Source organism: Schistocerca nitens, chromosome 2, assembly GCF_023898315.1.
Source record: "Schistocerca nitens isolate TAMUIC-IGC-003100 chromosome 2, iqSchNite1.1, whole genome shotgun sequence".
NCBI lineage: Eukaryota > Metazoa > Arthropoda > Insecta > Orthoptera > Acrididae > Schistocerca > Schistocerca nitens.
The window spans coordinates 834883443-834897918 of NC_064615.1; the positions used below are offsets into that span (position 1 = coordinate 834883443).

A 14476-nucleotide genomic window follows, 5' to 3' on the forward strand; every position below is an offset into this window, starting at 1 on the left:
TAAAATTAGACAAAAAGAAAACTTTCATATAGAGCCCACTAATACCACCATAAATAACAAAGGAAGCCTGTATTATGGGAAAGTTATTTATAATAACCTTCCCCCATAAATTAAATCAGTAAAAAATCTGGCAAAGTTTCAAACCAGCTTCTGAGGCATATTTGATCCATCACTGCTTTTATAGCATCCACGAGTTCCTTCAGGAAGTACACGAAAGATCTGTTTCTTTGCCTTAGTGATGTATCATACAAATGTTACTAGAGGCTTAACTAGGGGACTGATGAACATAGATGTTAAGTCCCATAGTGCTCAGAGCCATTTGAACCATTTTTTGAGAGGCTTAACGATTTACCATGTAAATGTTGCTGTAATACAAATATTAATCTGCCAGTATAGCACATGCTCTTTCTGCTTTATAATATCTTCTCTTTGTTTTTATACACCCCCCCCCCCTCCTCAAGAACCATGGACCTTGCCATTGGTGGGGAGTCTTGCGTGCCTCAGTGATACAGATGGCAGTACTGTAGGTGCAACCACAGTGGAGGGGTGTCTGTTGAGAGGCCAGAAAAAAGTGTGGTTCCTGAAGAGGGGCAGCAGCCTTTTCAGTAGTTGCAGATGCAACAGTCTGGATGATTGACTGATCTGGCCTTGTAACACTAACCAAAACGGCCTTGCTGTGCTGGTACTGCGAACGGCTGAAAGCAAGGGGAAACTACAGCCGTAATTTTTCCCGAGGGCATGCAGCTTTACTATATGGTTAAATGATGATGGCGTCCTCTTGGGTAAAATATTCCGGAGGTAAAATAGTCCCCCATTCGGATCTCCGGGCGGGGACTACTCAGGAGGACGTCGTTATCAGGAGAAAGAAAACTGGCGTTCTACGGATCGGAGCATGGAATGTCAGATCCATTACACGAGCAGGTAGGTTAGAAAATTTAAAAAGGGAAATGGATAGGTTAAAGTTAGATATAGTAGGAATTAGTGAAGTTCGCCGGCAGGAGGAACAAGACTTTTGGCCAGGCGAATACAGGGTTATAAATACAAAATTAAATAGGGGTAATGCAGGAGTCGGTTTAATAATGAATAAAAAATAGGAGTGCGGATAAGCTACTACAAACAGCATAGTGAACGCATTATTGTGGCCAAGATAGACATGAAGCCCACACCTACTGCAGTAGTACAAGTTTATATGCCAACTAGCTCTGCAGATGACTAAGAAATTGACTAAATGTATGATCAAATAAAAGAAATCATTCAGATAGTGAGGGGAGACGAAAATTTAATAGGCATAGGTGACTGGAATTCGGTAATAGGAAAAGGGAGAGAAGGAAACGTAGTAGGTAATATGGACTGGAATTAAGAAATGAAAGAGGAAGCCGCCTGGTAGAATTTTGCACAGAGCATAACTTAATCATAGCTAACACTTGGTCCAAGAATCATAAAAGAAGGCTGTATACATGGAAGAAGCCTGGATATACTGACAGGTTTCAGATAGATTACATAATGGTAAGAAAGAGATTTAGGAACCAGGTTTTAAATTTTAAGACATTTCCAGGGGCAGATGTGGACTCTGAGCACAAACTATTGCTTACGAACTGTAGATTAAAACTGAAGAAACTGCAAAAAGGTGGGAATTTAAGGAGATGGGACCTGGATAAACTGACTAAACCAGAGGTTGTACAGAGTTTCAGGGAGAGCATAAGGGAACAATTGACAGGAATGGGGGAAAGAAATACAGTAGAAGAAGAATGGGTAGCTCTGAGGGATGAAGTAGTGAAGGCAGCAGACGATCAAGTAGGTAAAAAGACGAGGGCTAATAGAAATCCTTGGGTAACAGAAGAAATATTGAATTTAATTGATGAAAGGAGAAAATATAAAAATGCAGTAAATGAAGTAGGCAAAAAGGCACACAAACGCCTCAAAAATGAGATTGACAGGAAGTGCAAAATGGCTAAGCAGGGATGGCTCGAGGACAAATGTGTGGATGTAGAGGCTTATCTCACTAGGAATAAGATAGATACTGCCTACAGGAAAATTAAAGAGACCTTTGCAGAAAAGAGAACCACTTGTATGAATATCAAGGGCTCAGATGAAAACCCAGTTCTAAGCAAAGAAGGGAAAGCAGAAAGGTGGAAGGAGTATATAGAGGGTCTATACAAGGGCGATGTACTTGAGAACAGTATTATGGAAATGGAGGAGGATGTAGCTGAAGATGGAATGGGAGATACGATACTGCATGAAGAGTTTGACAGAGCACTGAAAGACCTGAGTTGAAACAAGGCCCCGGGAGTAGACTACATTCCATTAGAACTACTGACGGCCTTGGGAGAGCCAGTTCTGACAAAACTCTACCATCTGGTGAGCAAGATGTATGAGACAGGCAAAATACCCTCAGACTTCAAGAAGAATATAATAATTCCAATCCCAAAGAAAGCAGGTGCTGACAGATGTGAAAATTACCGAACAATTAGTTTCATAAGTCACAGCTGCAAATTACTAATGCGAATTCTTTACAGAAGAATGGAAAAACTGGTAGAAACCGACCTCGGGGAAGATCAGTTTGCATTCCATAGAAACGTTGGAACACGTGAGGCAATACTGACCATACGACTTATCTTAGAAGCTTGATTAAGGAAAGGAAAACCTATGTTTCTAGCATTTGTAGACTTAGAGAAAGCTTTTCACAATGTTGACTGGAATACTCTCTTTCAAATTCTGAAGGTGGCAGGGGTAAAATACAGGGAAAGAAAGGCTATTTACAATTTGTACAGAAACCAGATGGCAGTTATAAGAGTCGAGGGGCATGAAAGGGATGCAGCGGTTGGGAAGGGAATGAGACAAGGTTGTAGCCTCTCCCCAATGTAATTCAATCTGTATATTGAGCACGCATTAAAGGAAACAAAAGAAAAATTTGGAGTAGGTATTAAAATCCATGGAGAAGAAATAAAAACTTTGAGGTTCGCCAATGACATTGTAATTCTGTCAGAGACAGCAAAGGACTTAGAAGAGCAGTTGAACAGAATGGATAGTGTCTTGAAAGGAGGATATAAGATGAACATCAACAAAAGCAAAACGAGGATAATGGAATGTAGTCGAATTAAGTCGGGTGATGCTGAGAGAATTAGATTAGGAAATGAGACACTTAAAGTAGAAAAGGAGTTTTGCTATTTGGGGAGCAAAATAACTGATGATGGTCGAAGTACAGAGGATATAAAATATTGACTGGCAATGGCAAGGAAATCGTTTCTGAAGAAGAGAAATTTGTTAACATCGAGTATAGATTTAAGTGTACAGAAATCGTTTCTGAAAGTATTTGTATGGAGCGTAGCCATGTATGGAAGTGAAAGATGGATGATAACTAGTTTGGACAAGAAGACAATAGAAGCTTTCGAAATGTGATGCTACAGAAGAATGCTGAAGATTAGATGGGTAGATCATATAACTAAGGAGGAGGTATTTAATAGGATTGGGGAGAGGAGGAGTTTGTGGCACAACTTGACAAGAAGAAGGGATCGGTTATCGGTTGGTAGGACATGTTCTGAGGCTTCAAGGGATCACCAATTTAGTATTGGAGGGCAGTGTGGAGGGTAAAAATCGTAGTGGGAGACCAAGAGATGAATACACTAAACAGATTCAGAATGATGTAGGTTGCAGTAGGTACTGGGAGATGAAGAAGCTTGCAAAGGATAGAGTAGCATGGAGAGCTGCATCAAACCAGTCTCTGGACTGAAGACCACAACAACAACAACATTTTTATATAATATTTGCTTTGTATATTGTAACTCAGAGATCATTTAATGTAAAAATAGTGAAATTAATGCAAAGTTAAAGTATTTATATTATGTTTTGTTATAAATTTACTTGTACTACATCAGAATGTACCATTTGTGTACTGTACAACCACCAGGACCAATAAAACTTTACTCCAATTTACTATAATCTACAGATTGGACGCCACAGGAGGGGGAGTGTCCGCAGCTGTTGACAAAAATATTGTTTCTATCGAGATCGGAACTGAGTCTGATTTTGAAGTTATCTGGAGATGAGTAGCAGGCCTAGGTTAAAACTGTTGGATGTAAAAGCCATCCAAGGCTGCCATAAGTTGTAAAATCATTCAAAGAAAGTCTACAGCCAGTAGAGCGGAAATACTCAGATCATGCAGCACTAGGGAGACAACTTCAACCCACTGAGTATAGACAGGGACGTCTATAGATCGTGCTCTGGACAAGTATGTACAGAGTAAATGGATTAAGGGCAGAAAAGAGCCACCACGGATTAACAAAAAAATTTGAGAAATGCTGAGAAAGTAGAGATTGTAGCACTCTTGATTCGGAAAGGAACACACTGATGTCAACAGGCAAAAGTTAGTAAAATTTGTGTCTATGAGAAGAACAATGTGTGAAGCATACAACTTCCGCCATCGTACCTTAGCAAAAGGTATTGCTGAGGATCCGAGCAAATTTTGGCCTTACGTAAATTCGTGAGGCAGATCGAAGACTTCTACACAGTTGCTTGTGGATCAATGGAGTCTAGCGATAGAAGGTAGCAAAAGAAAAGCTTAAGTTTCGTGGTTCGTGTTTAAGGAATCATTTACACTGGAGGATCATGCACTACTGGCCATTAAAACTGCTACACCAAGAGGAAATGCAGATGATAAACGGGTATTCATTGAACAAATATATTATACTAGAACTGGCATGTGATTACATTTTCACGCAATTTGGGTGCATAGATTCTGAGAAATCAGTACCCAGAACAACAACCTCTGGCCGTAATAACGGCCTTGATATGCCTGGGCATCGAGTCAAACAGAGCTTGGATGGCGCGTACAGGTACAGCTGCCCATGCAGCTTCAACACGATACCACAATTCATCAAGAGTAGTGACTGGCATATTGTGACGAGCCAGTTGCTCGGCCACCATTGACCAGAATTTTTCGATTGGTGAGAGATCTGGAGAATGTGATGGCCAGGGCAGCAGTCGAACATTTTCTGTATTCAGAAAGGCCTGTACAGGACCTGCAACATGCGGTCGTGCATTATCCTGCTAAAATGTAGGGTTTTGCAGGGATCGAATGAAGGGTAGAGCCACGGGTCGTAACACATCTGAAATGTAACGTCCACTGTTCAAAGTGCCGTCAATGCGAACAGGAGGTGACCGAGACGTGTAACCAATGGCACCCCATACCGTCACGCCGGGTCATACGCCTGTATGGCGATGAAGAATACACACTTCCAATATGCGTTAACCGCGATGTCGCCAAACACGGATGCAACCATCATGATGCTGTAAACAGAACCTGGATTCATCCGAAAAAATGACGTTTTACCATTCGTGCACTCACGTTCGTCGTTGAGTACACCATCTCAGGCGCTCCTGCCTGTGGTGCAGCGTCAAGGGTAACTGCAGCCATTGTATCCGAGCTGATACTCCATGCTGCTGAAAACGTCGTCGAACTGTTCGTGCAGATGGTTGTTGTCTTGCAAACGTCTCCATCTGTTGACTCAGGGATCGAGACGTGGCTGCATGATCCGTTACAGCCATGCGGATAAGATGCCTGTCATCTCGACTGCTAATGATACGAGGGCTTTGGGATCCAGCACGGCGTTCCGTATTACCCTCGTGAACCCACCGATTCCATATTCTGCTAACAGTCATTGGATCTCGACCAACGCGAGCAGCAATGTCGCGATACGATAAACCGCAATCGCGATAGGCTACATCCCGACCTTTATCAATATCGGAAACGTGATGGTACGCATTTCTCCTCCTTACACGAGGCATCGCAACAACGTTTCACCAGGCAACGCCGGTCAACTGCTGTTTGTGCATGAGAAATCGGTTGGAAACTTTCCTCATGTCAGAACGTTGTAGATGTCGCCACCGTCGCCAACCTTGTGTGAATGCTCTGGAAAGCTAATCATTTGCATATGACAGCGTCTTCTTCCTGTCGGTTAAATTTCGCGTCCGCAGCACGTCATCTTCGTGGTGTAGCAATTTTAATGGCCAGGAGTGTACAAACATACCATCATTTCTCTGTCGCAAAGACCCTCGTATGGAGAACACAGTAATAGGCATATGTGGCGTAGGGAAATGACTGAAGAGCTGAAAACAAATAAATCGCCTGTGTGGATGGGATACCAGTTCGGTTTTACAGAATATGCTGTGGCATTGGGGAGCTTGCATGGACTGCGGATCTTCTCGCCCATCGCAAAATCCCAAAAGAGCCAAAAACAAGAGCAGGTGATTACCATATATAAGGGCAAAAGAACGGACCCCCATTATTACTGACCAGTATCTTTGCTATCGATTTTTTGCAGAGTTCTTGAACGTATTTCGAGCAACGATATAATAAATTTCTTGAGACATAAAGGCTTCTCTCAAACTTTCAGCAGGGATTTACAAACCATCCCTCATGTGAAACTCAGGTTCCGCTTTTCTCACAAAACATTCTGCAAACTATGGGTGAAGGGCACTGGGCAAGAGTTCATGTTTCTAAATTTCCAGAAAGCATTTGACACAATGTCCTGCTACAGATTTTTCATGAAGGTATGAGAATATGGAATAGATTCCCAGATACTGAGTGGCTCGAAGATTTCTTGTGAACAGACTCTGCTGCTGTTTGCTGACGATGCTATGGTGTACAAGATGGAATAGCCATTGAGTGACTGTGTGAGGATACAAGATAGCTTAGACTGGTGTAATGAGTGGCCACTTGCGCTAAATGTGGAAAAATGTAAGTTAATGCAGATGCGTAGGAAAAACAATCTCGTAACAGCTGTAGTTCGGCCAACTCTTCATCAGTAAAGCTATCCATAGTACTACTGTTCCTCACTGTTGATGCACAACTAAAACGTTGGAAAACAAAACCCTGGTCATATTTAATTGGATTAGGGTAAATAAGCAATAGATAAATAAATAGACGCAACCAAGCAGAACTGAATGCAAACATTGGGGCACTGAGTTAAAAGGGAATTAACGCTGTCAACACCAGCTACTGTGAACGAATTGAAATAAGTCACACAGCACATACCATCCACATTTGCACCGTTTTGCGCCTTTTTATTCGCAATACATGTACAAAGCTAACTGGGGCATGAAACCAAACGAAATGTAATTACTTTGTAACGAGCTGCCAGAGTCTGTGGGTCCCTTGTACCAGTAGGTATTGTTACGCGACTGTTGGTCGGAAACAGTACTGTTGTATCTGAAATTATGATTGGTATATTTAACCGACACTGAGGAATGTGATATATGAAAGTACTAGTGATTGTCAGTAACTGACTAATGTCATCTACTCTTCCAATCGGACTTGCATGGCTTATTAAATGACAGGACTTTGAAAGCAGATGTGGAATGGTTAAGCAGCTCCTGGGTTGCCATGGGAGTGAAGTAGGCCACAACTCTTGGAGCCGTTTCGCCAAAGGACACACTGGGAGAGACTCAGGTCAATGGCTTGTAGGCCATCACACAGCTTTTTGTAATGCCACACTGCGGTGCCCAGAGTATCATGGACAAACATGGATAGGATCTCCTGTGCCGCCGTCCGACACCTCCCCCCCTCCCCCTGGGCACGACTGCTTTACAACCTAGGAGTGGAAGGAGGAGGAACACTTTTTAGCAGAGGGCACTGTTGTGTGCAAAAGTAGACAGCTGAGATATTCTCCGAAAAACACTAGAAACCACAGATAAACATTTTGAGAATGGACTGGGTACCTGCTGTTTTGAGAATCAAATGTTTACACAGGCCTAAGACTCTCAGGGCTTGTCTAACATAAATAAAGAAGAGGTTGGATGCAGAAGCTCGACTGTGCCAGTGAGATTCAGGCTCATTTTTCACAAATATAGATGAAAGAGGAGGAGGAGGAGGAGGAGGAGATTGGTATTTAACAACCCATTGACATTTAGGTCATTAGAGACAGAACACAAGCTTTGGTTATGGAAGGATGGGAGAGGAAATCAGTTATGCCTTTTCAAAGGAACTATGCCAGCATCTGCCTGAAGCAATTTAGGAAAATCACAGTAACCTAAATCAGGATGGCCAGACACAGATTTGAACTGTCATTCTCCTGAAAGAGAGAGAGTTGGATAGGGAATGAAATGACTCCTTTCTGTAGTAAATGGTAGAATTCACATTATTGGTTAACTGAGTAGAGGATAACCCAGTCAAGAGACTGGCATGTTCTAAGGAACATTTTTATTGGTCAGCGACTGGAAGATCCAAAGCTCAGCCTGTGTGAATACAGCAAGAGACAAGAAATGCAGCAATGCTAGGTTTCCGTTTAGTAAATATTTGATCAGGATTTACTTGATCATCATCTTCGATAGTCTTGAGCTTCGAAAGACTCTGCCACCAAACTTCTTCACTGACAGCTGCTGCCACCACAGCTGATGTATCAATGAACTTATAGAAATGATTGGTGCCACCAATGATTGATTCTGCAGCCACTTCATCCATCGCCTAACCTAAAATTTGCTGTGGAGAGATTGAGCCGCAATCACAAGACAATGCCTAGGAATACTAAAGTCATTTTGTAGCATTCCGATTACTTCAAGCTTTAGTCTGAAGACTTGGTACAGTGAATTCGCTGTTTTCGACAGTCCAGCTCACAGTGCCCTCACAGCACCATCACGTCATGGCACCTTCACGTCAGGGAGTATTCACACTGTCCATCACATCAAGTCAATTAAAATCATGTGATCTCAACTCGCATCGATGTTCTCAGCCGTTTTTTCATTAGAATTGTGGTCTTTGCAAAATAATTCGTAGTCTACATAAACAATAGGACAGCATACATGCATAGATACTGGAGTCCACATTTGTATGAAAATGTCACTTATCAGACTCGAATGGTTTGCAGGTTGTAGGGATAGCTTGTATGTTAGAGGAAGAAGACAGAAGTGAGAAACAACACAAAAAAGGAGTATGAGTCCAAAAAATGTCATTATATGCTACTGTGCAGAATGGAATCTGCATTTTGTAAATATTTTAGAAAGCTGAAGCTCCAATTTCTTCATTTCTTATACCAAATTGCACCCAGAACTATAAAAACAACCGTGGATCTATGGAATTGCCATCACACTGCATGAAAAATTTGTTTGCCTAAGGTTACGTTTCGTTGCCAATCCAGTGCAGATTTTTATGCAATAGTCGTATCTCCCTCAATACTTCATCCTTCATGATTTACAGTTTTTCTTTAAATCCTGTACTTGGCTTTTAATAGTTCAAGTGTCTTATTTGTACTAGGGTTAGCTAGTGAGACCACATCAATAATGACCATTGGTGCTTGCAAAACTATTTCACACACTATCCAGAGAGCTGCTTGACAGCAAATAAGCGTGCCACAAACACATACACTACTTAAATAAATAACGCTAATAAATTATTTGATGTATGTATCTAAAAAAAATCGCAACTGTTGCTGTTTCTGAAGGTTTCAGCCCAGTTCTTAATTTAACATTACAAATTCCTTACAAGATACAAATAAATTCTACTTAATAATCTTTTTTATTCTGGCCACAGCACTTTTTAGTCTTTAAGTTGCAGCCATATTCCGGACAATTTCACTATAAAACATTAAATACGATATCTGTAGGTATAAAAACTCATTTTATGAGTGTACTAGAGGGCAGGTAATTTAGGATGTTCATGTCACACAATTTGAGACTGCAGTCTCACTGCTTCAATTAACCTTTCATCATTCATTATAAAATCATAAATTTAAATGAAAGAAATAACCAAACGAAAAAATTTACTACAAATTAAAAAATAACAAATAACAAAGATTGAGAATAGCAACTGATATGAAGCATGAAAAGCGAGATGAAATGAAGTATGGATATCAGTGTATGGCTGTGTATGCAGAGGAAATGAGCTTGGAGATCATGTGATCAAAAATATATGGTGATGTCAAGGATCAAAACTTTCGTTCCATGAAACCTTCACAGCACCATCCTGGGCTGCGCTGTGGCAGCTAGTGTGGTCGCCCTCATTTGAAATGCATCACAGAATGTTTTGACAGGACGTGATATGACATGATGCCTAGCCATGAAGCTAGTTTACACTATCCGTCATGGCACTGTCACGTCATGGCACCATCACATCAAGATGAGTTCACACTGTCCATCGTGTCAAGTCAGTTTAAGTCATGTGATCTCAACTTGCATAGCTGTCCTCAAACGTATTTTGGCGGGAATTGTGGTCTCCACAAGGTAATTTTGAACTGTTTTTATGCACAAAACGCACTTACACAACACGGCAGCATATATACATGTATGCTGGCGTCCACATTTGTACAAAAATTAAATTTATGGTATTTGATGTGGTTTGCAGGTCCCAGGGATAGTTTGTATACTGCAGAAGGAAGACAGAACTGCGAAACAATGCAATAAAAGGTGTGGGTTAGAAAGATGCCATTACATGGTACAGAAAGGGAATTTCACGCACTTTACAAGACAAGAGGAAGAGGCAACTGCATTTTACAAGTGTTTTAGAAAGTTGAAGCTCCAATTCTTTCATTTGTTATGTCAAATTGCACCCAGAGTTACTGAAAGGAACACTGTTTCAAGCTGCTATTATACTCCATGAAAAACTGCTTTGTTTAAAATAAAATTTGGTTGCTAATTAGTTTAAGATTAAGTTTTGTGACATGCCATATCTCCCTCACTGTCTTTCCCTTGAATATTTATAGCATCCTTTCCTTTACATCTTCTATTTGGCTTTTAATAATTCAAGTGCCTTATTTGAACTGGGGTTAGCTAGTGAAACCACACAATTATTGACCACTGCTATAAATCAGCCTGCTAAAACTATATATATAAACAAACAACTCTAATACATTACTTGATATACACTTAATAAGTTATTTTTTGCCATTATTACAGTGTCTGGAAGTTTCAGTACATTTCTTCACCACATATTACAAATGTCTGACAACATACAAATAAATTCCAGTTAATTATCTATCTAACTACACAAAGTACTCTCGTCACTCCAGGTTTCAGTCATATTGCAATCCATTTCATAGTACGCTATTAAATATGGTTCTGGTATGTATAAAAATTCGCTTTATAAATACAACACAGAACAATTAATTTAGTACATTCATATTATACAATTCAGACAGCTGCCTTACTGCTTCAATTAATCTTTCATCATTCATTATAAAATTATAATTTTAAACAAAATAAATAAAAAACGAAACAATTTACAGCAGATTAAAAAATAATGTATAAGAAGACTTAGAATAACAACTTATTTCAAGAATGAAAAGCTTGATGAAACGGGGAACAGAGAAGAGTATATGGCTGTGTATTGAGAGGAAATGAGCTTGAGGGTCACATGGTCAACAACAAATGATCATATCAGCCATCAAAACGTTCTTCTCAAGAAACCCTGATGGTGCTGTGACAGAACGTGACTGCCACTGTGGATGGCACCATTTCAAATACATTATGAAATGTTCTAATGGGACATGACATGATGGTCTGTGTGAACTGGACCTTAATCATTCTTGAGATTACGAAAAAATTTTGTGATTATTTTACTGTTTTAAAATTTAACAGCTCCGCTGCTGTGGCCGTGTATACACGCCCTGCTACGCTTTTCCCGAGGTGTTGTGGACAGGCGCTGCTTGGATATTCCCACTGCACAATGGACGTCTGAATGCATCCTGAGACATCGATCTCTCACTCCTATGGCCGTGTGATTTCCAGTTCTTGGTGAATAAAAAGGTTTCGAGTATTTACAATACAATATGTGCCACATTACATGCTATATTTGCAAAAAATCTCGTTTCGATATCTAGAATCATTTTATGAGATATGACGATTTTTATGGCCACATGATTCGCGATGTCCTTCGAATATAAAACCTACTAACTCGAGAACGAAATTAAATTTTGTTCTGGTTTTTATGCAATGCATTTTCATCTCTGCAAAATCTCTAAAGTTTCCCGCAGTGTTCTACTAAATTTGATGCAGCACAGTAACTATGGCATATAACGAGAGGAAATTCAGTTCTTTATTAAGCGAAGATATTAGACTGTAAGATTTGCAAAAATTTAATTTTTAACCTAATAATTTTTAAAAGTATTTCAAAGCAGATGGCAAGTGCGAAAGGATGGAATTGGGCCCGACCATCCATCAGATAACAAACCCAATAACTCTTGAACGAAATGAGATAATGTTCTGCTGTCAATTTCAAATAAAATGTCGGTATCTTGTCTGCATTTCATTCACTGAAATTTATGAGCTAAATCAACCATATTCAAAGTTGGCGCAATGCGTTTTTACACCTGTGAGCTCTTTAAAATTTCTTATAATTCTTTATTGAGTTTGATGCAGCGCAGTAAGTATGATGAATAACGAAAAGAAATTCAGTTGTTTATCGAGGGAAGAGTTGAGGATTACTAAGAATGGGGTACAGCCCGTCGGCTTCAAACACTGGCTTCAGAAGTTACCGCAGATGACGTATTCCACAGATTTAACAGCAAAGGCAGATTTTGAGAAACAAAGGAATGCAGGACACAGAAAACAGTTAGTAGACATGTATCATATACATTCATATTTCGAACGTAATGTTATGAATATCGCTTCTTTGAGACCTAGTATCCTATTCTACAGTTCATACTAGTACTAGCGAAGGTGAAAAGACCTACGTACATAATATTTGCATTTCATACTTCAATTGACCTATATAAGTCAGCTAATGCCTGCGAAGACGAAAAAATCGATGTATGAAACACTGGCATCCTGTACCTTAGTTGAACTACATGAAGGCGATAAAACGCAACATACATAAAATTTGTATCCTCTATATTGGTCAACTGAAAAATAGGATAGTAATGCTTGCGAAGCGAAAAACAGCGAGGTACAAAGATTTGTATCTCGCATCCCATACCCAAATAAGTCAACTGACGAGCAAGATACTACCTCTGTAGTTCAACTGAGGTACAGGATGCCAATGTTACATATGTCGCTTTTTTCGCCTTTGCTAGTCCTAGCGTCCTATTCTTCAGTTGACCTACACAGGTCAACTGTCAGTCAGTCAGTCTTTGCCCCTTGGATAGTATTAGTGTCGACTGAAATATATCATAGTTAATACTAGTGCTAACGAAGGCGAAAATAGTCGACAACTCTAAAATTTACATTCCATACTGCAGTTGGCAAACCCTGATTCAAGTGTTCCATATTCATAGAAATGGCTAAATCCATACCTTCAGACGAAAATGAAAAAGTAAAAACTGTCCTGAATGAAAAGCTATTCTTTCAAAATATCTAAAACTCACTAAGAATGGAAATAAGTACCAACAGAATTGGAACAAACAAATGATTTAAATTAGTGCAAGTTACAAAAATTGTGCACAATGTCTAGCCCTGTCTTTTAGAAACACATTTATTTATTTCAGTTTACAATGATGACACCTCGACACACGAAATAACGGCTTTATTATCTATGGCTCGAAAATAAAGACATTAATATCTATGAGTAAAATATGACGTCTAGAATGAAATTTTCACTCTACAGTAGAGTGTGCACTGATATGAAACTTCCTGTGCCGGACCGAGACTCAAACTCGGGAGAGCACTTGCCCGCGAAAGGCAAAGGTCCCGAGCTTGAGTCTCGGTCCAGCACACAGTTTTAATCTGCCAGGAAGTTTCAAAATATGACGTCATTGGTCAGAGCCGACAGGTGATATTTCATTCTTCAGTTGACCTGTAAGATGCGCAAAAATCCAGTTTTTTCAAATAACAGTCTTCAAAAAATTGGTTGAGAAGTGTTTCATATCGGCCGTAAAGCCGTCTCTCAGCAGAGGCACCAGCATTTGACTTTCAGTACAGCCATTTCAAAAGCCGCTTCGGCACAGAATACAAAGAGCATATCTATAGCAGCGAATACTCGAAAGATACGATTCGATGATTTCTTTGAAAAGGCGATGACCGATTGTTTTCGTTATCTGATCTTCTATCTCCTCGGTAGCGATCTCGACGTCTACAGGTTTATGTATCCTAAGACTTCTCCTTTCGATATGCATGTATGATATGAATGCTTCCAGCACTGTTTGAACCACAGTTTTAATAAGATATATGTTAAAGAGTACGTAGGTTAAAAATATTGTTACAGTAACATACAAAGATAGTAAAAGTTAATTCGTATTCACTTGGAAAATTTTCAAAAACAATGTTAAATTTCCGTTCAAATAACAGTACGTAATCTATGAGGAATTGAAGACGATCTCTTTCCGAGAAGTGTAACAAAATTTCCATAATTCAGATTTTTACATACTATGCTAAATTATTTGCAGCTTTAATTGTTACGAGTGGCACGACAATGCACTAACCTTTTTGCAGCTTCCAATCGCCTTTGAATGCGCTGGCGGCGCGCGAGTTTCCGTTCGTTTGGATCATCTGATGTAACTTTCAATTCCTCTGATTCTTGTAATGAAATTCCTTCCATTTCTATTTCTAGAAACTT

General features: G+C 39.8%; 1 protein-coding gene across 1 annotated transcript in view; it reads right to left on the reverse strand.

Moving 5' to 3' along the window:
* The window catches only part of LOC126235373 (dynein regulatory complex protein 1), a 444155-nt gene extending 429697 nt beyond the window's left edge, over window positions 1–14458 (reverse strand). Inside the window, exon 1 of the mRNA XM_049944096.1 lies at window positions 14343–14458. Coding sequence (XP_049800053.1) covers window positions 14343–14458 — 116 coding nt within the window. The remainder of the gene's footprint in view (window positions 1–14342) is intronic.
* Window positions 14459–14476: the final 18 nt, after the last annotated feature.